The 27,760-nt window shown below is 44.5% G+C and overlaps 1 protein-coding gene across 1 annotated transcript in view; it reads right to left on the reverse strand.

Moving 5' to 3' along the window:
- The window catches only part of LOC141053001 (uncharacterized), a 151,239-nt gene that overhangs the window by 14,146 nt on the left and 109,333 nt on the right, over positions 1–27,760 (reverse strand). Inside the window, 2 exon segments of the mRNA XM_073550322.1 lie at positions 332–511; positions 21,657–22,927. Of these exon segments, the coding sequence (XP_073406423.1) occupies positions 332–511; positions 21,657–22,927 (1,451 nt within the window).

Consider the following 27,760-nt stretch of genomic DNA (forward strand, 5'->3'; position numbering starts at 1 on the left):
AGGGGTATCATGCATACCAGGATTGGGGGATGAGGGGTACCATGCATACCAGGATAGGGGGTGAGGGGACCATACATACCAGGATACGGATGAGGGAGTACCATGTATACCAGGATTGGGGGGTGAGGGGACCATGCATACCAGGATGAAGAATGGGGTACCATGCATTCCAGGATTGGGGGGGTGAGGGTACCATGAGTACCAGGATAGGAGGGTGGCAGCACATAGCAGGATAGGAGACCATATACCAATAAAAACGCTCGCCACCCGGGCGTAGAACGGGTTCATAGCTAGTTACTGCATAATGTCCCAGGATTCCCAACAGTGTCACCTCTCTAGTCAGCAGCTCAATCATTTTGTAGGTGAGTTCTAGGATCTTCTGGTCACTGATGTCCTCATACATCAGGGGGTGAGGTGGAGGCCGCATCATTAGGCTCACGGGTCTTTCCCATCCATCAGAAATAGGGTACTGACAGCGCTCACTAGACGTCCTCTTCACTACTTTATAATCCTGTTTACGGAGAGACAGATTAATATATCTCACTACAGTCATTTCCAGAGTCCTCACCTCTCCAGTTCTGTCTGTCTGTTATCCCCAAAGATAAGAATGCTGCAATGTGACATCATCAGAATCTCTCACCTCTCCAGTAAGCCGGAAGAGGATCTCTAGGGTGAGATGCAATAGCCTCTCTGCCATTTTGTCCTTGTCCACATCCATCCTTGATGAGTAAATTAGAAAAATTCTCTAAATATAGAAGCTCTCCACTAAGAAGATCCAATATTGTAGGGACCTTGATGTGAAAAAGAAGACACGGATGAAACAAAATAAAGAATCCCATGTAATAATACAATTACTGGAGATAATAAAGGGAAAGATGTGAGGAGATATAACATAGATGTTGCATTCTCTGATCTTGTAGAGTGGAATGTGAGGACACAGCATTTTATCTTAATTAACCAGACGTCTATTTTCAGCAAACCAGGAGGAATAGACTTATCTATATGTTGACTTGTGAACTTAATTATTTCTTGTTGGTCAAGAGTTTGAAATGTTGACTTTTCTTGTAGGTTAAATTGATATCTATAAATGTATGAAATGCTAATGTTTTGCATCTTAAAGATGCCAGCTTAGGGGACCACGGCCCCGGCTGAAAGAAGGCAGATCTGCTCCCTTGTCCATCGCGAATCCATGGATATGTTTGGCGAAGCCAGGTTGTGACCCGCCAGTCAACTGGCCTTGTACCTCAATGGACTGTCATCTTTCTAAGATTGTTCTTACCTCCTCTCTGTGCATGCCACAAGTAGGGCAGTCGGCTCTGGAAGCTGAAGCCAGGTCGTGACGCTCCGGTCAACTGGCCCTGTACTTGAATGGACTGTCATCTTCCTAAGTTTGTCATTACCTCCTCTCTGTCTGCATGCAACAGGTAGGGTAGACGGCCCTGGAAGCTCTGAAGTAATAGCAACTATTACTCTTATCCCAGCAAGTCATCGGAAGGGTGAGAATCTGTAATTCTGAACCATCTTGGGTATTTTGCTGGGACTGTTCTACGTGTTATTTGCCCGTTTGTGGTTCAATAAAATATTGCCACACTGTTTAATCCTCACCCTGTGTTGTCTGAGTACTGTTATGGTAAAAGGAGAGTGTGCGTTCAATGGCCATGCGATTTCGGTTAGCAGACCAGAGCACCCACTGACCTCGCCCCCTCATGTCTCCACATGGAACATAAGTTGAATTGCTGACCATGTCATTTCCTCCATGTTCCCAATCACTGGATATGATGGTCATTTATTCAGTAACTAATTGGCCATAGGTGTCACAAGTTTGTTGAGAATCACCAGGAAATACAGAGACTGATGGACGACTCAAGCAGTGGTGGCACAGGAGTAGTGTGGAATCATTAATGTGTTACCATCTTTACTATTTTAATAATTCTGTTTTTATTCCTGACATCTACTAATAAAACCTATATACTTTAGACCACACATCAAACAAAAAAAATGGTCATGAGCCTACAGCCATGTAGAAAGTACCGCATATACTCGTGTATAAACCGACCCTCCTAATTTTGCCACAAAAACCTGGGAAAACTTATTGACTCACGTATAATCCTAGGGTTAATGGTGGTCCAAGAAGATGCTCCATAGATAAAACCCCCCATATGCTGCTGCACAAGGGTTAATGATGCCCCATAAGATGCTCCATAAATACCCCCATATGATGCTGCACAAGGGTTAATGCTGCCCCATAAAATGCTCCATAAATACCCCCCATAATATGCTGCTGCACAAGGGTTAATGCTGCCTCATAACATGCTCCATGAATACCCCCATAATATGCTGCTGCACAATGGTTAATGCTGCCCCATAAGATGCTACATAAATACCCCCATATGCTGCTGCACAAGGGTTAATGCTGTCCCATAAGATGCTCCATAAATACCCCCCATAATATGCTGCTGCACAAGGGTTAATGCTGCCCCATAAGATGCTCCATAAATACCCCCATATGCTGCTGCACAAGGGTTAATGCTGGCCCAAGAAGATGCTCTATAAATACCCCCCATATGCTGCTGCACAAGGGTTAATGCTGCCCCATAAAATGCTCCATAAATACCCCCCATAATATGCTGCTGCACAAGGGTTAATGCTGCCTCATAAGATGCTCCATAAATACCCCCCATAATATGCTGCTGCACAAGAGTTAATGCTGCCCCATAAGATGCTCCATAAATACCCCCCATAATATGCTGCTGCACAAGAGTTAATGCTGCCCCATAAGATGCTCCATAAATACCCCACCATATGCTGCTGCACAAAGGTTAATGCTGCCCCATAAGATGCTACATAAATACCCCCATATGCTGCTGCACAAGGGTTAATGCTGCCCCATAAGATGCTACATAAATACCCCCATATGCTGCTGCACAAGGGTTAATGCTGTCCCATAAGATGCTCCATAAATACCCCCCATAATATGCTGCTGCACAAGGGTTAATGCTGCCCCATAAGATGCTCCATAAATACCCCCCATATGGTGCGGCACAAGGGTTAATGCTGCCCCATAAGATGCTCCATAAATACCCCTTATTTGCTGCTGCCACAATAAATACAAAAATGACACACTCACCTCTCCATCGCTGGGGGCCAGGTACCGGTGTCCTGAGCCCCCGGCACGGCGATATTTACCGGTCCCCGCTCCATGCCCATCCACCGCTGTGTCTCCCGAGTCTCTGCAGTGACAGCAGAGGGCGCGCACTGACTATGTCATCGTGCCCTCTGCTGTCACAGCAGGAGGACCTGGAGACACAGCGGTGCACGGCGATGGAACCGGGACAGGTGAATATCACTCTGCCCCCGTCATACTCACCCACTCCTGGCGCATGGGGTCACAGAACAGTAGATATCACCTGTGGTATACACCATGGTAAGAGGTGTCTAGCAATGTCTCTTGTATGGAGCCAGAAGTGGAGTAACAGGCTTACTGCAGAAATTCCCATATACAGACCCTAAAACAACCAAGGTCATCTGTTCATTCAGCCCCGCGGGAGGAAACAATAGTCCAAACGGAAAATCCATTGGTATTCTTTTTGGAGGATTAGTTTATTCCAATCTCCTGTTCTGAAATTTTGTCTTACAACCTCTAAAATGCAAAAGGAGATAGCTGTGTTGTCACCGATGATACTCTCTAATTTGTCTACCAATGGGTATGACTTTTATGTCTGATGTCTCCGAGGTGTTCACTGATGCGTCTGCTAAATTCCCTTTTAGGCTTTCCACCAAAGTCTAAATATAGTGACATTCTTACTAACATTTTGGTCCAGCATCTAGATATAAACCTAATCTCAAAGAATGAATTTGAATTTATGGCACCTAATTGTCACCATTCCCACTTTTTTTTTTTTTAATCAAATTTTTTTTTTATTGATCTTCATAAAGATTTGCACAAAGGAACAAAAGGGAAAAATAACAACAACCAGACAAACATCAGAGAAACACAGTTCTCCACCATCCACCCTGAAGAACCATAATGGTAAGTTTCCATGGGGCGTATTTGCTGCGGATTGGACGCTGTGTACAGCCGCAGCGTCCAGATGTTACAGCATAGTGGAGGGGATTTTATGAAATCCCATCTCCACTATACGTACAAACACGCAGGTGGCAGACCCGCGTATACGCACATTCGGCGCATCTTTATAGTCCGCAGCATGTCAATTTATCATGCGGAGACGCTCAGCGATGCCTGCTGGCCACAGGGACGCCAACGATCAAAAAATGGCTTAGGACATTCAAGCATGATCAGCGATATCCAGCCGGTCGCCGCTATGTGTCACATGTAGCGAGATTGCTGGTGAGGTCGCTGTTGCGTCACAAAACCTGTGACGTTTCAGCGATCTCGCTAACGATCGTGTTATGTGAGACGGGGCCTTTAATCTGTTTAAACCCTTGATGCTCCAGGAGTAAATTGTGAAACACCTTCTATTCACCGTCTCCCAAAGTTTATGACATAACAGCACAGTCGGTATTTTGCCTCCAAGTGTCCCAAACTAATGCACCTCCAATACCTCATAGAGTTTATCCGATCGGAAATAGTGCTGTAGCAACATACGCTTAGCTCCACCTCCCCCAGGGTCGTCCCTTCCCCGAATATCTTGAAGCTGAGATGCCACATAATATACCAATACATAGTAACATAGTTATTAAGGTTGAAGGGAGACTTTAAGTCCATCTAGTTCAACCCATACCCTATCCTAACTTGCCCTAACATGTTGATCCAGAGAAAGGCAAAAAAAAACCCATGTGGCAAACAGTAAGCTTCACATTGGGGAAAAAAATTCCTTCCCGACTCCACATACGGCAATCAGACTAGCTCCCTGGATCAGCGCAATATTAAGGAAACTAGTGTATATACCCTGTAATATTATACTTTTCAAGAAAAGCATTCAGGCCCTTCTTAAATTTTAGTAGGGAAATACTCATTACAACATCATATGGCAGAGAGTTCCATAGTCTCACTGCTCTTACAGTAAAGAATCCGCGTCTGTGAGTATGCTTAAACCTTCTTTCCTCCAGATGTAGAGGATGCCCCCTTGTCCCCGTCACAGGTCTAAGAGTAAAAAGATCATTAGAAAGGTCTTGGTATTGTCCCCGCATATATTTATACATTGTAATAAGATCACCCCTAAGCCTTCGATTTTCCAAACTAAATGGGTTAGGAACCGCAAGCCTTCCCATTTCTTTATTTTTTTGCAATGTTTCCAGTTTAATTCTCGGAGTCTGTTTGCCCCATATTAAGTTTCTAAACTCCTGACTAACTTTAAAGAAAAACCTCTGATTTATCCACACATTATACTGTGTGGGGGATGGCGGTACTGGGGGAACATTATACTGTGTGTGGGGGGATATGGCGGTAATGGGGGAACATTATACTGTGTGGGGGGATAGCGGTACTGTGGGAACATTATACTGTGTGTGGGGGGATGGCGGTACTGTGGGAACATTATACAGTGTGTGGGGGGATGGTGGTACTGTGGGAACATTATACTGTGTGTGGGAGGATGGCGGTACTGGTGGAACATTATACTGTGTGTGTGGGAGGGATGGCGGTACTGGTGGAACATTATACTGTGTGTGGGGGGATGGCGGTACTGGGGGGACATTATACTGTGTGTGGGGGGATGGTAGTACTGGGGGAACATTATACTGTGTGTGGGGGGATGGTGGTACTGTGGGAACATTATACTATGTGGGGGGAAGGCGGTACTGTGGGAACATTATACAGTGTGTGGGGGGATGGCGGTACTGTGGGAACATTATACTGTGTGTGGAAGGATGGCGGTACTGGTGAAACATTATACTGTGTGTGGGGGATGGCGGTACTGGGGGGACATTATACTGTGTGTGGGGGGGATGGTAGTACTGGGGGAACATTATACTGTGTGGGGGGGGATGGCGGTACTGTGGGAACATTATACTGTGTGTGGGGGGATGGCGGTACTGGGGGATCATTATACTGTGTGTGGGGGATGGCGGTACTGTGGGAACATTATACTGTGTGTGGGAGGATGGTGGTACTGTGGGAACATTTTACTGTGTGTGGGGGATGGTGGTACTGTGGGTACATTATACTGTGTGTGGGGGGATGGTGGTACTGGGGGAACATTATATTGTGTGTGGGGGATGGTGGTACTGGGGGAACATTATACTGTGTGTGGGGGGATGGTGGTACTGGGGGAACATTATACTGTGTGTGGGGGGATGGCGGTACTGTGGGAACATTATACAGTGTGTGGGGAAATGGTGGTACTGTGGGAACATTATACTGTGTGTGGGAGGATGGCGGTACTGGTGGAACATTATACTGTGTGTGGGGGATGGCGGTACTGGGGGGACATTATACTGTGTGTGGGGGGATGGTAGTACTGGGGGAACATTATACTGTGTGTGGGGGGATGGCGGTACTGTGGGAACATTATACAGTGTGTGGGGGGATGGCGGTACTGGGGGAACATTATACTGTGTGTGGGAGGATGGCGGTACTGGTGGAACATTATACTGTGTGTGGGAGGATGGCGGTACTGTGGGAACATTATACTGTGTGTGGGGGGATGGTAGTACTGGGGGAACATTATACTGTGTGTGGGGGGATGGCGGTACAGTGGGAACATTATACTGTGTGTGGGGGGATGGCGGTACTGTGGGAACATTATACTGTGTGTGGGGGGATGGCGGTACTGTGGGAACATTATACAGTTTATGTCGGGATGGCGGTACTGGGGGAACATTATACTGTGTGTGGGAGGATGGCGGTACTGTGGGAACATTATATTGTGTGTGGGGAAATGGTGGTACTGTGGGAACATTATACTGTGTGTGGGAGGATGGCGGTACAGGTGGAACATTATACTGTGTGTGGGGGATGGCGGTACTGGGGGGACATTATACTGTGTGTGGGGGGATGGTAGTACTGGGGGAACATTATACTGTGTGTGGGGGGATGGCGGTACTGTGGGAACATTATACAGTGTGTGGGGGGATGGCAGTACTGGGGGAACATTATACTGTGTGTGGGAGGATGGCGGTACTGTGGGAACATTATACAGTGTGTGGGGGGATGGAGGTACTGTGGGAACATTATACTGTGTGTGGGAGGATGGCGGTACTGGGGGAACATTATACTGTGTGTGGGGGGATGGTGGTACTGGGGGAACATTATACTGTGTGTGGGGGGATGGCGGTACTGGGGGAACATTATACTGTGTGTGGGAGGATGGCGGTACTGTGGGAACATTATACAGTGTGTGGGGGGATGGAGGTACTGTGGGAACATTATACTGTGTGTGGGAGGATGGTGGTACTGGGGGAACATTATACTGTGTGGGGGGGATGGCGGTACTGTGGGAACATTATACTGTGTGTGGGGGGGATGGTGGTACTGTGGGAACATTATACAGTGTGTGGGGGGATGGAGGTACTGGGGGAACATTATACTGTGTGTGGGGGGATGATGGTACTGTGGGAACATTATACTGTGTGTGGGAGGATGGCGGTACTGTGGGAACATTATACAGTGTGTGGGGGGATGGAGGTACTGTGGGAACATTATACTGTGTGTGGGAGGATGGCGGTACTGGGGGAACATTATACTGTGTGTGGGGGGATGGTGGTACTGTGGGAACATTATACTGTGTGTGGGGGGATGGCGGTACTGGGGGAACATTATACTGTGTGTGGGAGGATGGCGGTACTGTGGGAACATTATACAGTGTGTGGGGGGATGGAGGTACTGTGGGAACATTATACTGTGTGTGGGAGGATGGTGGTACTGGGGGAACATTATACTGTGTGGGGGGGATGGCGGTACTGTGGGAACATTATACTGTGTGTGGGGGGGATGGTGGTACTGTGGGAACATTATACAGTGTGTGGGGGGATGGAGGTACTGGGGGGACATTATACTGTGTGTGGGGGGATGGTGGTACTGGGGGAACATTATACTGTGTGTGGGGGGATGATGGTACTGTGGGAACATTATACTGTGTGGGGGGATGGTGGTACTGGGGGAACATTATACTGTGTGTGGGGGGATGATGGTACTGTGGGAACATTATACTGTATTGGGGCAAGAGAACAGCACTGTACTGTGTGAGGAATACGTTTCCTTACTGTCTTTCACAATTGGGTGGTATCAGAGGAACAGGATTAAATATTATATATACTAAATATGAGTCTTATAAAGTGTGAACACAAAATATAGAAATAGTCTCAGCGATGAAGTGGGAACATTATACTGTGTGGGGAGCAAGAAAGCGCTGTACTATGAGAGTAATATGGGTTTCCATAGTCTTATTTTTCAGAGTTGGGTCGTATCTATCAGCGGAAAAGAAACAAAACATTAATAATTTTTATAAAGTGACAACAGAAAAACACCGGACTAGGCTCAGCACTGCCCCCTGTGCCCAGTAATGGGGAATCTCCAGCACCTACCTCCACCTGCAGAGCCGCACTCCACATATATGGCTGCTCTGTGCCACAGGACCTGGGATGAGGTCACAGGAGGGGAGGAGTCAGGGGTCACATGATCAGGAGCCTCAGTGTATGCAGGACTCTGCTGTGCTGGTTGTCATGGTGCTGGATGAGGGGAAGTTTCTGTGTGGGGTCAGGAGGGGTTTACAGGGGGGATGTAGCAGAGCCGTGTGTGTACGAGGTGTACGGAGCGGAGCCGTGTGTGTACGATGTGTACGGAGCGGAGCCGCGTGTGTACGAGGTGTACGGAGTGGAGCCGTGTGTGTACGAGGTGTACGGAGCAGAGCCGTGTGTGTACGAGGTGTTCGGAGCAGAGCCGTGTGTGTACGAGGTGTACGGAGTGGAGCCACGTGTGTACGAGGTGTACGGAGCGGAGCCACGTGTGTACGAGGTGTACGGAGCGGAGCCGCGTGTGTACGAGGTGTACGGAGTGGAGCCGCGTGTGTACGAGGTGTACGGAGTGGAGCCGCGTGTGTACGAGGTGTACGGAGCGGAGCCACGTGTGTACGAGGTGTACGGAGCGGAGCCGCGTGTGCACGAGGTGTACGGAGCGGAGCCGCGTGTGTACGAGGTGTACGGAGCGGAGCCGCGTGTGTACGAGGTGTACGGAGTGGAGTCGCGTGTGTACGAGGTGTACGGAGCGGAGCCGCGTGTGTACAAGGTGTACGGAGCGGAGCCGCGTGTGTACGAGGTGTACGGAGCGGAGTCGCGTGTGTACGAGGTGTACAGAGCGGAGCCGCGTGTGTACGAGGTGAGCGGAGCTGAGCCGCGTATGTACGAGGTGTACGGAGCGGAGCCGCGTGTGTACGAGGTGTACGGAGCGGAGCCGCGTGTGTACGAGGTGTATGGAGCAGAGCCATGTGTGCACAAGGTGTACGGAGCAGAGCCGTGTGTGTACAAGGTGTACAGAGTGGAGTCGTGTGTGTATGGAGTGGAGCCCTGTATGTACAATGCAAAAAAAGAGAAAGATAAAGTAGTGTGTGCTGTGTGTGGATTCCCTGCTACCAGCCAACGCCTTACCCGGATCCAGTCGAGCAAACAAGAAACTTGAGAAAGAAGAAAATATGGAAAGGGATCCAGCAAGTGGCGGGGGTTGTTAAAATATAACTTTTATTACAAAAGTGTTAAAAATAATGGAAACACATATTGTCTGGCACTGTACACACAGAGGAGCAGATCAATGCGTTTGGACGATAGTCTTGCTCATGATCATTAGATCATTTTTAACACTTTTGTAATAAAAGTTATATTTTAACTACCCCCGCCTATCGCTGGATCCCTTTCCATTTTTTTCTTTCCATATATGTACAAGGTGTACAAAGTAGAGCCGTGTGTGTACGGAGCATAACCGCATGTTTTCAATGTCTACGGAGTGTAGCCACTTGTGTACGGAGCGGTGCAGCACTTATATGAGGCATATAGAGCGGAGCCGCGTGTGTACAATGCCTATGGAGCGGAGCCAGCGCTCTCTTAGGCCAGTTTCACACATCCTGATATTTCCAGTACCACAAAAGCAGTGCCAGATATGTGTGTCTGTGTTTGTAATACTTGCATCAGTACCACACGTTACGATGCCTGAGAAGCAGCATTACAGTTAGCGCTGTTCACCGGCACTGGGTGCTAGAGACGGCTCTCATCATGAGGAGCGTTAACTGATAACAGCGAGCGCAGGCGGTGGCTGATGGGACTATTACTCCCTTCAGCCTTTACCTGCTGCCTCAAATGACAGTGAGAGCATGCGGCGGCTGATGGGAGTGTTCATCACCCGCCGCTTGCACTATAAATACATTTAAAAAATGGGGTGGGTTCCCCTGTACTTTTGGTAACCAGCCAGGCAAACCTGACAGCTGCCGACTGCAACCCTCAGTTGTCAGCATTAGCAAGGCTGGTTATCAAGAATAGAGGGGTCCCCATGCATTTGTTTCAGTTAAATATATAATTTAAAAACATGGCATGGGGTCCCCCTCATTTTTGATAACCAGTCTTGCTAAAGCAGACAGCTGGGGTCCGGTATTCTCAGGCTGGTAAGGGGCCATGGAAATTGGCCGGCCAGCCTATAAGTAGCAGCCAGCTGCCACCCAGAAAAGGCACATCTATTAGATGCGTCAATTTTGGCGGTTTACCATGCTCTTCCCATTTGCCCTGTAGCGGTGACAAGTGGGGTAATATTTGGTTGATGTCACTCTTGTATTGTCAGGTGACATCAAGCCCATGGCTTAGTAATGGAGAGGCGTCTATAAGACACCTATCCATTACTAATCCTATAGTTATATGGTAAAAAAGACAGCCAGAATAAAGTCCTTTAATAGAAATAAAAAAACACTTTTCCATTTTTATTTAAAAATAACAAACACAGTTATACTCACCTAACGCTAATTCCACTGAATCCCTCATCTCCTGTAATTAAACAAAAATTAAAAAAAAAACACTATCCCTTACCTGTCCGTCATTCTGTCCCACAACGTAATCAAGGTCTGGGGACTACTAGTTTTCAACCTGGACAGTGCCAAGATTCGGCCATCCAAGCTTCAAACCACTGGGGAATGACCTTCTGCGAACGCGACATCAATGAGCAGCAGTGACCTCGTTGAGTTTACCATCAGTCGCTGAGGCTTTGTTCCCAGATGGGCTGCACTGTGATGACCTCAGCACCGTGAGAAAAAGTTCAGCTCAGTTAGTTCACCGCAGATCTCTGCGGTTAACTTACTGAGCTGAACTGTGGTGAGGCCATGGCCTCTTACCAGCCTGAGAATACCCTCAGCTGTCAGTGTTAGCAAGGCTGGGTGTCAAAAATGGACCGGACCCCACGCCGTTTTAAAAAAAATGATTTATTTAAATAATTTAAAAAAACAGCATGGGGATCCCTCTATTCTTGATAACCAGCCTTGCTAACACTGACAGCTGAGGGTTGCAGCCTCCAGCTGTCAGTTTTGCCTGGCTGGTTATAGAAAATACATGGAAACCCAAGCTGGATTTTTTAATTATTTATTTAAAGAGCAGGTGGTGGGTGATAAATACTACCATCAGCCTACTCTTACTGTTATTCACGGCAGCAGGTGTAGGCCAATGGGAGTAGTAGTCCCATCAGCCACTGCCTGTTGTCGCTGTTATCAGTTGGATATAACTCTCATCATTCTTCCTGATCGCTGGCAGAACAGGGAAGAATGATGAGAACCGTCTTCAGCAACCAGCGCTGGGGAACAGCTCTAACTGTACCGCTGCTTCTCAAGCGCCAATACGTGTGATACTTTTGAGGCACAGGAAGGGGGCATGAGACCCCCGATACGCGTAGAATAAACCACTGTGAATCTTTGCCATTGATCTCCTGGAATACTTTCTTGCGGCAGCGCGGAATATAACTACAAATTCCCCTGAATACGTTATTTCTTCTGGTCGTTGAGGACCTGTGGATCTGCAGCAGCCGCCAGACTATATGCTTTCTCTTACCCTAACCAGGTGAGCAAATTTCTTAAGTGGAATCTCTCTTTGTAACACGGATAAGACCCTATTGCGCTTTTGTGTCTCCCTTTCTCTGCAATACCCCTGAACATAAGGAGGGGGCTGGGGAGGACAGGAGCTGTACAAATCAGACCTGGTGTGGTGATGATCGTGTGAAGACAGCACGTCAGAGAGGAGGGGAAGCATATGGACCCATTTTATCCTCTGTCTGCTGGACTATTGGACTCATCTCCTTGGACATTTATCCTGTTAACTGCATTTGTGTTCTGGACTATTGTATCCTCAGTGTGGTGGATTGTTTATGGGCCTTTTAGTTTTGCCTATAATAAAGGTCTTGGGATTGTTCACACTTCCCTCACTTTGTTGATTGTGTGGTATCGGAGAAGGACCACGTGACAGTCCCTAATTGGACCCTAAAGAAATTATGTTCCCCACTTGTCACCATAAACTAATACAGCATGTTCCTCATTCTGGCCCCACAAAAATAAATTAAGTCCCTCATCCTGGCCCCCTGTATTTAATAATCTCGTACAGCCTGGCCCATTTAAAAATATGCCCTAGCCTGGACCTCTTTGTCCCTTGTTCAGCCTGCCCCTCTATGTCCGATGTGCAGCCTGGCCCCAATATCTATATTCATCCTGTCCCCTATATGTCTGTTGTCCTCGCCCCCCCATATATCCATCCTGGCCCTCATATGTCCCTTGACCTGGACCCCCCCACATACCCATCCTGACCCCCGTGGGTCTCTTCTCCTGCACCCCCATACATTCATCCAGGCAATATGTCCCTTGCCCTGCCCCCCCAAATATCCATCCTGGCCCCCATATGCCTCATTCTGCCCCCATGTATCCATCCTGGCCCCCCATATGTCCTTTGTTCTGGCTCCCCCCATATATATCCATCCTAGCCCCCATATGCCTCTTGTCCTGACCTCCCCATACCCCACATGTCAAATGTCCTGGCCCCCATATGTCCATCCTGGCCCCCATTACATCCATCCTTACTCCCCTATATATCCAACCTGGTCCCTTATCCTTCTTCCCCCCATATATCCCTCCTGGCTCCCCATGTATCTGTCCTGGCTGTCCCTTATATCCATTCTGACTCACCATATATCCATCTTAGTCCCTTGTCCTGCCCCCCCTAAATATCCATTAAAATGGCCACCAACCTTACAGAGCTTGGCAGCTGACATGAGTGCGCTGTCACATATGGCACATGACACTGACGTCACTACACTGGTAATGTCAGACGCACACTCTTCAGTCTTCATCGGGAAAAGCGACACAGCGGTTCAGGTATGTCACTGCATATACTCAGCCTGCGCTTTTAAAGAGCTTGTTCCCCTAAAAACCACAGACTTTTTTTTCTTTCTTCATCTCCTTCCTACACCTCTCTCTTGTCCATAGCAAGGGCCCACCAGGGATTTTCTCAATTCCCCGCTAGACCAGTCTGACCCTGATAGTTAAAACCAGGATTGGAGGAAAAACTACCTAAGAAATACTGATGTAAAATACTGACCAAATAATATACAGCTGCTACAAAAACTATGAGACCACTTCCAAATGTTCAGTTTGTCTGATTTTTCTCTTTATTGGTATATTTTTGAGTAAAATGTAAATTGTTCTTTTAGTCTACAAACTGCTGACAACATGTCTTGGAATTTCCAAGCAATAATTTTTTTTTTCTGAAAATGAGAAATGGTCAAAATAAAAAAACAGTGCTTTCAGACCTAAAATAATGCAAAGAAAACAAGTTCACAATCATTTAGAAACAACAATACTAATGTTTTAACTCAGGAAGAGTTCAATATTCTGTGGAATAACCATGATTTCTTTCACACTGCTTCTGGTGCAAAAATTTAAGCAGTTCTTCTTTGTTTGATGAATTGTGACTATCCATCATCGTCTTGATTACATTCCAAGTTTTCACTGGGATTCAGGTCTGGAGATTGGGCTGGCCATGACAGGGATTTGATGTGGTCGTCTCTTAATTTTTGCCAGAGCTGTAAGTGTGAACGTGGTTTAACTCTGATTCGGAAGGAAGTTTACCATTTCTATTTGTGCCCCTAAAAGTTACTTTTAGCTCAGTTCGTAGTGAACTTTTCCTTTGCCGCCTGTGACTCTAAAGTGCCTATGTAAGAGTGGTGGACTATACTGTCACGTTCCTACGCATGAAGTCACCAATCACTTTGTAATACATTGTAAATAAGGTTCTGCACCTCTCTCTCTCTGAATATATATTGTGATATAGTAATGTTAATGTACAGTACCACAAGTTTATAGGGTAGGACTTAGGACATAAGATAGACTTGGTAAGCAGTAGAAGTGTATTATATTTAATGTAAAGATAAGTTACTAAAGGTTTTGACAGATGGGAATTGTAATGCATGATGTTGTAAAAAGTGCTCTGCCCAGCTACATACTTTAGGAACAAACATAGTTAAAGTTTGGGACTAGCCCATAGTAGAGTTACAAGTTACAGTAAAAAGGGACTGCTTCCTGATAGTTACTCAGATAGGTAAGTACAGTAACCGGAGCACAAGACTCGATATCCTTATCCCATGTAATAAAGGGGATAGTGGAAATGGAACCACGTGAAAGGATGGTAACGGATCCCAGGTGTACTGTGAAACCGGAAGGGAAATTTCTTGGGCTAAAGGAACCAGTAAACGTAGGGATAGTCCAGGAAGAACGGATAGCAATGCTGAAAACATAATGTATTAAGGAAACAATAAGTGTTGTGCCCAAAACTACATGTTACAATCTGATGAACGTGACCTGTCCAGTAAACTTTTGGTTGTACAAGTGAACCGGGTGTCCCTTGATCTATGTGCGGCGACTCCTGAAGATGGAGGCCTGGAGACGGCAAAGGCTTGCGTCCTACAAGTGAGTATGATACACCCCACACATGACAGCACATTGGTATGGACACATGATTTTCCTGCAAAGTGCCAGGGTATCATAGACCAGCAGCTCGACCCTTAGTTAATTTACATAAACATGTGCAGAATAAAGCAGAAGCCCTGAGTACACAATACAAGGCTGTGCTCTATTGATTTCCAATTTAACAGAGGATAGGGGGGAAAAAATAATTACTCTCACCCAATACTTAAAAGCTGGTCCCAATGCACCCCGACGCGCATTTCGCTGCTCTTACTTTCGCTTTCTCAAGTATTTTCCCCCCTATCCTCCGTTAAATTGTCCTGTTAAGACGGATTATATATGGTGAATGGCAATAATACGGGATATTAAGGAGGATTTTTCCATAGTTACATGATCCCCATACACACAATCTATGATGGCTTTATGGCTTTTACATAGGAAAAGGATTTGCCAGGGGAAATACAGAGTGATAATGTAAACTCCCCATTAAGTATTACCTGCCTAACCCAGGAAGAAGTGCAGAACTGCCTTAGTAAGATTAAAATTGACAAATCACCAGGCCCTGATGGCATTCACCCTCGGGTATTAAAGGAGTTAAGTAATGTGATAGACAGGCCTCTTATTCCTTATATTTAAAGACTCTATAGAAACAGGGTCTGTTCCTTTTGATTGGCGGCAAGCAAATGTGGAATCAATATTCAAAAAGGGGTGTAAAAGGGAACCTGGAAACTATAGGCCGGTAAGCTTAACATCTGTTGTGGGTAGAATTTTTAAAGGGTTTCTAAGGGATACCATTATGGAATATCTCAATGTTAATAAATGTTTAACTCCATATCAACATGGATTTATGAAGGATCGCTCCTGTCAAACTAACCTGATCAGCTTCTATGAGGATGTAAGCTCTCAAATGGACCAAGGAGAATCATTGGATGTCATTTATCTCGACATCTCTAAAGCATTTGACACTGTCCCACATAAAAGATTGTTAAGTAAGATGAGAAAGCTTGGGCTAGGGGAAAATGTGTGTAGATGGGTAGGTAGCTGGCTTAGTGATAGAAAACAAAGAGTGGTTATTAATGGGGCATACTCAGATTGGGCCAGGGTTACTAGTGGGGGACCACAGGGTTCTGCATTGGGCCCCCTACTATTTAATATATTAATGATCTAGTGGATGGCTTAGACATTAAAATATCAGTATTAGCAGATGATACAAAACTATGTAAGGTAGATAACACAAACGAGGACAGTTTGCAACTACAGACAGATTTGAGTAAATTGGAGAATTGGGCTGAAAAATGGCAAATGAGGTTTAACACAGATAAGTGTAAGGTTATGCACATGGGAAGGAGAAACAGATGCTACAATTACTTACTAAATGGGAAACTGTTGGGGAAGTCAGACATGGAAAAAAAGACTTAGGCGTCTTAGTCAATAAGAAGCTAAATTGGAGTGCCCAGTGTCAGGCAGCTGCCACCAAAGCAAATAGGGTCATGGGATGCATTAGAAGAGGTCTGGGGACACGAGATGAAAACATAATTCTCCCTCTGTACAAATCACTCGTCAGACCACACTTGGAGTATTGTGTGCAATTTTGGACGCCGGTGCTCAAGAAAGACATTACTGAACTTGAAAGGGTTCAAAGGTGGGCTACTAAAATGATAAATGGAGTTGGTTCACTACAATACTCAGAAAGGTTATCAAAATTAGGTCTATTTACTCTAGAAAAGAGAAGACTTAGGGGAGACCTAATATATATGTACAAGTATATCAGAGGGCAATACAGAGATCTCTCCAATGAACTGTTTGTACCAAGGACTGTGACAAGAACAAGGGGGCATTCTCTTCGTTTGGAGGAAAGACAATTTCTGCACCAGCATAGAAGAGGGTTCTTCACGGTAAGAGCAGTGAGACTCTTGAATTCTCTTCCTGAGGAAGTGGTGATGGCCAATTCACTGAATGAATTTAAGAAAGGAATGGATGCTTTTCTTGTGAGTAACAGTATAGAAGGTTACGAATAACAGAATATTATAGGTAGATGGTTGACCCAGCTTAGGGGAAGGAACTTTTTTCCCTATGGAGAAAATAGGCTTCTACTCTGTGGGTTTTTTACCTTCCCCAGGATCAACAATGCAGAACAGCTGCACTAAAAATAGGCTGAACTAGATGGACATAAGGTCTTCCTTCAGCCTTCAAAACTATGTTACTATTATAAATGTGGGAGACTGGGGTTTACTGTGTTTATTTTGCTTTGACATAATATGGGGGCTCACTCTTGAGATATATATGATTATTGGACATATAAAGTTATTATGTATATATGTCATACTTAGTGCCTCATGGTCCTTTATTTGGTGTCTGTCAGAACACATCTCTTTATCTGAGTGTTTTTTGACTTTGTAATGGATTAATAATAACTTTTGTAATTTTATTTAAACTCCTGTGGTTCTCTGGTTTCTAACCTGCAGATAGCCACACATCTGCAGATTAATAGCATTATTTTACATGACAGGTTCTCTTTAAATTCTTTACAGTCTGCTACATAAGGTTTTATGAGCTCAGCATTAAATATTTGTGATTTCCATTGTGGGCACAACTGCTTCTCTTTTGTGGTTGATGGTAAAAACTTAGCTTTTACCTGGCCACATTCTTCACTTTCCTGTCTCCTGATACATTACTGGAAACTGGTGCTTTCTGACTGACTGAGCAGCTGCTTCTCATACACTACAGACACTGTACAATTCATCCATGATAATGAGGGAGAGAGGGTCGCCTCCATTTTATCTGAGGTACAACAGAAAGATCCAAAGATAACAGCCCCTCATATATCAGATCTGCTGGATGTCCCAGATCCACATTTCCAGACTTGGGAAACTGACCTAGGAGGTCAGTGCTATGTCCAGGTGTCATCTGTATCTGTGAAACTGAGCCTAGTATTGCTACTACATATCCTACTAGATCCCTTGTTTTGAGATTTGAACATTTAGCTTCCAAAGGGGATAGCTTCCGGGGATCAGACTCTGGAGATATATGACCCCTCTGTTTCTCCCCAAGATCGAACAATGTATAGAGGCCAAAAGTCCGAAGTGCTTAGTGGAATCTGCTGATCTTATACACATGCTGCGGGATTATAAATACGTTTTATGAGTAAAGTTATTACAGTTGTATAATCATAATCAGCCGGTTTGGTAGGCGACACCGAGGTTTTTATTAGGGTATGTAGAAGAACTGACACTGGACACACGGTAAAACTGCGGTAGGACGTTTATTGTTTCTTGCACATAAACTGATAACATTTAGATGGATTCAGATGAACCCTCCTACAAAATGTGATAGTCATTACTACAGGACTGTAGGAGACTGATTTATTGTACAAGAACCGTTAGAGTAAAAAATGAGAGAATCCAGACCCCATGGCTGGATACTCCGGGCCCCCAGTGAGTTAGGACCATACGGGGTCTTTGTCCCTGGAGCTTCTCTACTCAGTATAATGAGACTCCGATTCATATAAAGAGCGTGTGAGAATTATAGAAACTGCCTGAATAAGAGGACCTTGTCCTTGTATAAAGAACTATGGAGATAGCGCCATTCTTCTGTATAACGTGTGATGCTGCTGTAGCTCTAAGGGTACCGTTACACCGAGCGATGCACCAGCGATCCCGACTAGCGATATGACGCGGTCAGGATCGCTGGTGCATCGCTAAGTGGTCGCTAGTGAGCTGCCACACAGGCAGATCTCACCAGCGACATCGCTGGGGATGGGGATCGCTACTTACCTGTCAGACGCGGCGATCCTGCGTCCTCCCGCCCGGCTCCACGCGTCGCTCGTCGGCGCCACAGGAAGCCCAGTAGGAAGTGACCGACGAGGAATGGTCCAGGACCTTCTCACGCGATCAGCGATAACCAGCGTGGGAGCCGGTCGGAGGTAAGTATCACATGTAGCGATATCGCTAGCAATATCGCTAGCAATATCGCTATAACGTCACAAAATCGGTGACTTTACAGCGATATTGCTAGCGATATCGCAGTGTGTAACGGGGGCTTAACATTTTTCTACAGGGGTCTCGAGATAATCTTACCCCAGCTTTTTCGATAAGGGAATGGGGGATTGGGGACATTTATTTCTAATTTTGCTTTAAAAAAGACATAATAAAAATCTGATTGAAAAACAATACTGGTCCATTTTTTCCCACCATTTTCTATGTGCTGACAAATATTACAATTTGGATGCAAAAACAAAAGCATTTAAAATAATAGAAAATGTCTTCATAGAGGAGAGTTGGAGCTTTTGCACTGAAAGTAACTAATGAATGTCAGATCGCTGACATTGGGAGTCAGGAAGAAGAGGGAGGAGAACACTTGGGGTATTTTTTTTTTTTTAATGGTGGGGGTAAGGGTTGCTATATTTGTCTATATATACATATACACACAGACATAAATGAACACGCTGCAGCGCACATATACACATAACACTGCTGCACAATGCATATTTACATACACAGCTCTACTACATGTTCACATTTGCATACACATACACTGTGTATACAGTAGTTCATTTTGCAGTTCCTTCCAGATCACGTGAAACATACTGGAGTTAGTCAGGCGGAAGGTTCTTCAGCTGCTCACTCAGGACGAGCAGCCTCTGTGCAGGTCCCGGTTTCTTCCGCTCCTGCTCTGCATCGATCACATAGATCAGTGTGGGCAGTAGGAGAGAGCAGTTCGCTCAGTGATTGGGAAGGACACTGCCTCAAGCGTTTTCCCCGTCACAGAAAGCTGCCTCTAGACTATAAGAGGCTAGCACTGATTAGCAAGATATTTTCATGTTAAAAGAGCATCTAATAGTCCAAAAAATACAGTAACTTCTAAAGTAATTTCCCTTTCTCTACTAATTGTACGACTGTCTGTTATATGGTTTTTGTACATTTTGTCAATAAAATATATAGTTTCTCCCCGTGTGCGTTATTCTTGATGTTTAACAAAATATGTGTGTGGTACATCATTTTTCACATTCCCGGCCTTGCGAAAGTATTCGGCCCCTGGAACTTTTCAGCCTTTTCCCACATATCACGCTTCAAACATAAAGATACCAAATGTAAATTTTTGGTGAAGAATCAACAAGTGGGACACAATTGTGAAGGTGAACGAACTTTATTGGTTATTTTAAATTTTTGTGGAAATTCAAAAACTGAAAAGTGGGGCGTGCAATATTATTCGGCCCCTTTGCTTTCAGTGCAGCAAACTCTCTCCAGAAGTTCATTGTGGATCTCTGAATGATCCATTGTTGTCCTAAATGACTAATGATGATAAATATAATCCACCTGTGTGTAATCAAGTCTCCGTATAAATGCTCCTGCTCTGTGACAGTCTCAGGGTTCTGTTTGAAGTACAGAGAGCATCATGAAGACCAAAGAACACAATAGGCAGGTCCGTGATACTGTTGTGGAGAAGTTTAAAGCCGGATTTGGATACAAAATGATTTCCAAAACTTTAAACATCCCAAGGAGCACTGTGCAAGCGATCATATTGAAATGGAAGGAGTATCATACCACTGCAAATCTACCAAGACCCGGCCGTCCCTCTAAACTTTCATCTCAAACAAGGAGAAGACTGATCAGAGATGCAGCCAAGAGGCCCATGATCACTCTGGATGAACTGCAGAGATCTACAGCTGAGGCGGGACAGTCTGTCCATAGGACAACAATTAGTCGTACACTGCACAAATCTGGCCTTTATGGAAGAGTGGCAAGAAGAAAGCCATTTCTCAAAGATATCCATAAAAAGTGTTGTTTAATGCTTGTAACAAGCCACCTGGGAGACACACCAAACATGTGGAAGAAGGTGCTCTGGTCAGATGAAACCAAAATCGAACTTTTTGGCAACAATGCCAAACGATAGGTTTGGCGTAAAGGCAACACTGCTCATCACCCTGAACACACCATCCCCACTGTCAAACATGGTGGTGGCAGCATCATGGTTTGGGCATGCTTTTCTTCAGCAGGGACAGGGAAGATGGCTAAAATTGATGGGAAGATAGATGGAGCCAAATACAGGACTATTCTTGAAGAAAACCTGTTGGAGTCTGCAAAAGACCTGAGACTGGGACGGAGATTTGTCTTCCAACAAGATAATGATCCCAAACATAAAGCAAAATCTACAATGAAATGGTTCACAAATAAACCTATCCAGGTGTTAGAATGGCCAAGTCAAAGTCCAGACCTGATTCCAATCGAGAATCTGTGGAAAGAGCTGAAGACTGCTGTTCACAAACGATCTCCATCAAACCTCACTGAGCTCGAGCTGTTTGACAAGGAAGAATGGGCAAGAATTTCAGTCTCTCGATGTACATAACTGATAGAGACATACCCCAATAAACTTGCAGCTGTAATAGCTGCAAAAGGTGGCGCAACAAAGCATTAAGTTAAAGGGGCTGAATAATATTACACGCCCCACTTTTCAGTTTTGGAATTTCAACAAAAATTTAAAATAACCAATAAATTTCGTTCAACTTTACAATTGTGTCCCACTTGTTGTTGATTCTTCACCAAAAATTAACAATTGGTATCTTTATGTTTGAAGCATGATATGTGGGAAAAGGTTGAAAAGTTGCAGGGGGCCGAATACTTTCGCGAGGCACTGTAATTGCTTCTCCCCGTGTGGGATTTTAGAACTCTAAAAAAAATAGCATTATCGTTTAAAACATTTCACACATTCTTAATATGAACATTGCTTCTCCCTTGTGAATTCTTTGGTGTATAACAAGAGACATTTATGGTTAAAATAATTCCTACATTATGAAGAGGTAAAAGGCTTCCCCCCAGTGTGAGTTCTCTGGTGTCTAACAAGATGCAATTTCTTTTTAAAACATTTCCCACAGTCTGAACATGAAAAAGGCTTCTCCCCTGTGTGAGTTTTCTGGTGTTTCTTAAGGTGTGATTTCCGTGCAAAACATTTTCCACATTCTGAACATGAAAAGGGTTTCTCCCCTGTGTGACTTCTCTGGTGTGTAAGAAGGTATGATTTATGCCCAAAATATATTCCACATTCTGAACATGAATATGGCTTCTCCCCTGTGTGAGTTCTTTGGTGGCTAACAAGAACTGATCTCTGAACAAAACATTTCCCACATTCTGAACATGAATATGGCTTCTCCCCAGTGTGAGTTCTCTGGTGTCTATCAAGGTGTGATTTCTCTACAAAACTTTTTCCACATTCTGAACATGAATATGGCTTCTCCCCTATGTGAGTTCTCTGGTGTGTAATAATAAATGATTTATTTGCAAAACATTTTCCACATTCTGAGCATGAAAAAGGCTTCTCCCCTGTGTGACTTCTCTGATGTGCAACAAGCGATTTTTTATATGCAAAACATTTACCACATTCTGAACATGAAAAAGGCTTCTCCCCTGTGTGAGTTCTCTGATGTATAAGAAGATATGAGCTCTGTCCAAAACATTTCCCACATTCTGAACATGAAAAAGGTTTCTCCCCTGTGTGCATTCTCTTATGTGCAACAAGCTGTGATTTATGTACAAAACATTTCCCACATTCTGAACATAGATGTGGCTTCTCCCCTGTGTGACTTCTCAGATGTGTTAGAAGATTTGCTTTCTCTGCAAAACATTTCCCACATTCTGAACAGGAGTATGGCTTCTCCCCAGTATGAATTTTGTCATGCCTAACAAGATCTGATTTATAGTTAAAATACCTCTCACATTTGGAACAAGGGAATCTCTTCTCCTCTGTGTGAATTTTTTGATGTTTAACAAAAGAGGTTTTGAGGGGAAAACCATTTCCACATTCTGAATGTGCAATTGGCTTCTTTGCTTTAAGAGCAGCTTGTTTTTTAATCCCTCTTTTCTTACTTTTATTGTTCTTAATAGTCTGTAATGAATCAGAAGTTAGGACCTGTTTCAAAAGAACAGATGACAGATCTTTGCTGTGAAGGGATGATGGTATATCTGAGGTAATAACATTTTCTTCAATTGTATCCCGTGTGATCTCAAGGTCTTCCGATTTAAAAACTGAAGCTGTCAGTTGTCCCTCTGATCTCCTGGTACAGTAATCTGTCAATATATAAAACCAATTATTATTTTGAATAAACTATCCTTGGAATTTATATTTTTGAAAATTTCTACTCAAAATGTCCATAGAAATGGGAAGTTATGTAGTAAAATTGAATTACTCACTAAGAGAATGATAGCTCACAGGCTAATAGAAGACCTCATAGCATGAATCAGTGGAGCATAGTGTTCACCTAATTGTTCATTCTTCCTCCCAAATATTGGAATAAAAAGGAACCACAAATTGTTATGTAGGGGAAAAAGGATACCAATATAAAAGCTTCTACTTATCCCACAAAAAAGAAGACCCCACTCAGGTGTCAAAATAGTTACTACTCCTATAGATTTATTCACTGATGGTTATAATTTACTAAATGGAGTCACTTTATGCTCCAATTCTCTGCTATTATGCACAATTGGGGATTCTGCAAGTGGTGTCTTTCATCCAATCGGCGGTATTGGTGACTGGGGAGACATTGGAACTCTGTCCAGCCACTAATAGGGTGGCCGGGACCAGTAGTACCATTCAGTCTGGCAGTATTGGTGTTTGAGCTGTCCAGCCGAAATAATCAGCTCTCTTCTTCAGGTATTTGGACCCAAAGAATAAAGCTGCCTTATCAATTTTACCATATGCAGAATGGCATTAAAAAAAGCCCAAAAAACAATTCCTGTACTGTTGGTTTTGTTAATTCTGCCTCCCAAAAATCGGCATATAAAGCGATCAGTAAATATCATGAGCCCGAAAATGGTACCAATAAAAACGTCAACTCGTCTCACAAAAAATAAGACCTCACATGACTCTGTGGGACAAGATATGGAAAAATTATAGCTCTAAAAATATGGCGATGCAAAAACTAGTTTTGGCAATAAAAAGTGTCTTTTAGTGTGTGACAAAAAACAAACATAAAAAGCCTCATCTGGTATTGCCGTTAGCGCACTAACCCGAAGAATAAAGTTGTGTAATCACTTATACTGCACGAGGAATTGCGTAAAAAATAAATAAAACCAATTCTTCATCTGCTGTTGATTTTTTTCATTCTGCCTCCCAGAGATCGCACTAAGGCTCGGCTCACATTTATCCTGCGCTCTGCACTGGGGTTTCTGTGTAAATCTCCGAAATACATGATTCAGATGGAACCCCCAGCGGAAGGAGCAGCAGATGGAGGCACTATCGACGCTGTCTGACCTGTGATCCGACGGTGTCCATCATTTTATTAGGAGTGCATAAAAGTGCTGTCGGCCACAGTTTTCTACACCACTGAAAAAAGGACAAAGTTGAACAGAGACCAGACAAGAATCCAGAGTAAGTGTATGTGACCACAATCAGTAATTGCTGCGGGTTTGACGCTGCGTATTAATACAGCGTCAAAACTGTAGCGGCCAGCTGTGAGAGCATAGTGGATGGGATTTCAAGAAATCCCATGTCAACTATGCACCCACAGATGCCTGCGGATCACATGTGGAGACTGACATGTGGAATATCTTTCCAAACCGCGGCATGTCAGTTTCACCAATAAAATGTATTGAATGCAATAAATATGCATGTTTCCGTAAACACATGAGGATGTACGTGCGCCATATCAGAATTTACATTTTGCTAGACTGGTTTGAGAGCCCCCGAGGTGCCAGAATAGCAGAACCCTCCATAAGAGACCCTATTTTACAAACTACACCTCTTCTCAATTAATTTATCTAAAGGTGTAGTGATCATTTTGACACCACAGGTGGGTCACAGAATTTTATACCATTGGGCAATGAAGAAAAAAATAATTATATTTTTTCCACCAAAATTTTATTTTAGCTCCAGATTTTACATTTTCACATGGGAAAATGGGTAAAAATGGCACCAAAATTTGTCCCCCAATATCTGCTGAATATAGAAATACCCCAAATGTGGCTGTACAGTACTGCATAGCCATACGGCAAGACTCTGGAGGGATGGAGTGCTATTGGCAAAGAGCGATCTGACCCTCCAGAGTCTCGCCATATGGCTAAGCAGTACTGTAATACAAAAGGCATCCTGGAGTGCAGAATTTCCTAGAATAGTTTGTGGACTCCATATGCAGAGCCCCCCAAGTTACCCCATTTTGTAAATTGTACCCCTTAGGGATTTTATCTACAGGTATCATGATGATTTGGACTCCATGGCTGTTTTCCAGAAACAAGAAGCAGTGGATGTTGCTGAGTGAAACCTGGAAATCTGCCATTGTAGTACCCGAACATTAGGCTAAGTGCCCACGTTGCAGAAATGCTGCGGATTGCCGCAACTCCCTGCCACGGGTAAAACGCATGCGGAATTCGCATGCATTTTCCCGCAAAACACAAGTGCTTTGCAAGCGTTTTTAGCTTGCAGAATGCTTGCGCTTTTCCAAGCTATTTGAAGCATCGCTTGGAAAAGTGATTGACAGGTTGGTCACACTTGTCAAGCATAGTGCTTAACAAGTGTGACCAACTTCTTACTTTTGATGCAGCCTATGCAGCATTAAAAGTAAAAGATAGAATGGTAAAAATAATTTTAAAAAAATAAAAAATAGTGATATACTTACCCTCCGTTGGTCCCCGGAGTCGTCTCGCCCCTCACTGGCGCTGCCGGCAACTTCCGTTCTCAGGGATGCCTTGCGACAATGACCTCTGATGACGTAGCATCACGCGAGACCGCTAAGTCATCAGAGGTCATTCGCGCAATGCATCTCTGGGAACGGAAGATGCTGGCAGCGTGGCTGAGAGGCGGGAAGGCTCCGGGGGCCGCCAGAAGGGGAGTATATCCCTATTTTTTATTTTAATTCTATTTTTTACAGGAATATGGTACCCAGGGCCTGGAGGCAAGTCTCCTCTCCTTCAGACCCTGGGTACCATCCGCACATGAAGCGCTCACTTTACACATGGTGAGAATAGCCACATGCGTAAAGTAAGCGTTTCAATGCAATCTATGGCGGTGGAATCGCCGCGATTCTGCAGAAATAATGGACATTCTGCGGATTTTACCGCTATGCGATTCCACAGCGGTATAATCCGCAGCATTGACACAGCAACTGCGGAATCCCAAAGGATTACATGGGGATGCGTTTTATTAGTGTTTCTTGTGTGTTTCTGCTGTGGCAAAAATGCGTCAAAAAAGCAACGTGGGCACACAGCCTTATACTACCCAGTATGTTGTAGTGTCCAGTACGCTGGAATGCTCAGTATATTGTGGTACCCATACATTATGCCCTACTCGTGATTCTGGAGACTCACAGCCCGTAAACTAAGGGGGCTCTCATCGCTACAGAGATGCTAAACTTGTGGACGCTAAAGATGATTTAGGAACACTGTGGGGCACAAAAGGGAGGGAGGCATTTGCATTTGGGAACACAGAATTCACTGGATTTCCTTTGCGGGGCGAGGAGCCATAGCGCTTTTATTTCAGAACCTTTGTGCTACCAGTAACATGGAAGCCCCCTATATTTCCAACAGATGGACTAGAGTGTTTTTTTGTGGATGGGATTTGAAACTTTTGTTGGGAACATTTTACAAAAAATTTTGGATCACATTTATCCTATGCTCTATGCTGTGCACTTACATCGTGGTTTCCATCTAAATCTCAGAAAGGTGTGATTTTGATGAAATCCCAAGGGATCATTCACAATGTTCAGCGGTGTTCTTCTTCTCAGAGGTGCACATAACTGTGGCCGACCACATTTTATACACACCTTAAAAGACATATACCACTGGATTATAGGACGGACGGCAGCCACAGGGTCCCCATCTGCCTCATTATAGGGAATCTTCCACCGGGGGGTTCTGTCTGAATCACGTATCAGAGATTTACATGGAAAGCTATTTATTAGCATAATTTTATGGGTTTTTGTTTTTTTAGTTCCCTTGTGAGGCAGTGAGGGAAATCATATACGAGGATCGTTATTGGTCCCCCAGGATGAACATAGAGGCATACTGAGCACACTGGAGAGCATCGCAATTCAATTACAACCACATCTGTGGTTACAATGCAAAATTAAAGAGAGAGTGGATTAGGTCAAAGTATCTGCCCAAGTCATATTTAACAAAACCTGACATGGGCTTTTATTTTTAGAGAGATCTGTTTGATGGGTAGTGGAATGGATCTCTCCCTCCATTCAGGGTCTTGGGAGTGGCACATGTCCATTTAAACTTTCAGTTGAGGTTTTGGCGAGTTGGTTTTTGGTTTACAAGTACAGAGCAGTAGCTTTGCATATGATGGGTCTGTGTGAGTTTGAACAAAGGCCAGAAAAGCAAAGCCACTGATGCACCTACGAGTGAGATGGTGGTGCAGTTGCCCATGGCAACAGAGTGTAACAAACTGTTATGGATGATATGGCTGCGATCCAGATGATACAGTTTGCCTTCATGTTGCCAAAATAAAAACTTTTACGTTGGAATATCTTTGGTCACTGCCTTGTTAAGCCACTGCCTTACAAATAGTGGACAGTCAGTATGAACTGAGGCATATCCCAAAGCAAGCTGCATGTCTGTAATTAAGCCTGCAACACTACAGCCCAGGCCTGCCAATAAAATGTAGAAGCTACTAAAGCAGTCGGTCCTCAGTCAGCAGAAGCAGCAGCAGTAGACTAACCACCTGATTCTGCAATAGACTGCAGGCCTGCAAGAGACGCCCTCACCGCCGTCCCTGGTTCGTCATGAGGCCAGGGACAAAGTCCGGTAAGCATTGAGAAAGCTGAGTACAGAGGACGACTTGAAAGCCTTCTTTACAGTCTTCGAACAAACAACGGAGTGGAAAAGCCTGCCAATTTCCCAGTGGGCTGAAGTAGTGGCCCCGTTCCTGATAGTAGACGCTCAAAAGATCTACTTTGACCTCTGTCG

The sequence above is a fragment of the Dendrobates tinctorius genome, unplaced genomic scaffold, assembly GCF_039654945.1.
Source record: "Dendrobates tinctorius isolate UK_male_01 unplaced genomic scaffold, ASM3965494v1 ptg000164l, whole genome shotgun sequence".
Lineage (NCBI taxonomy): Eukaryota > Metazoa > Chordata > Amphibia > Anura > Dendrobatidae > Dendrobates > Dendrobates tinctorius.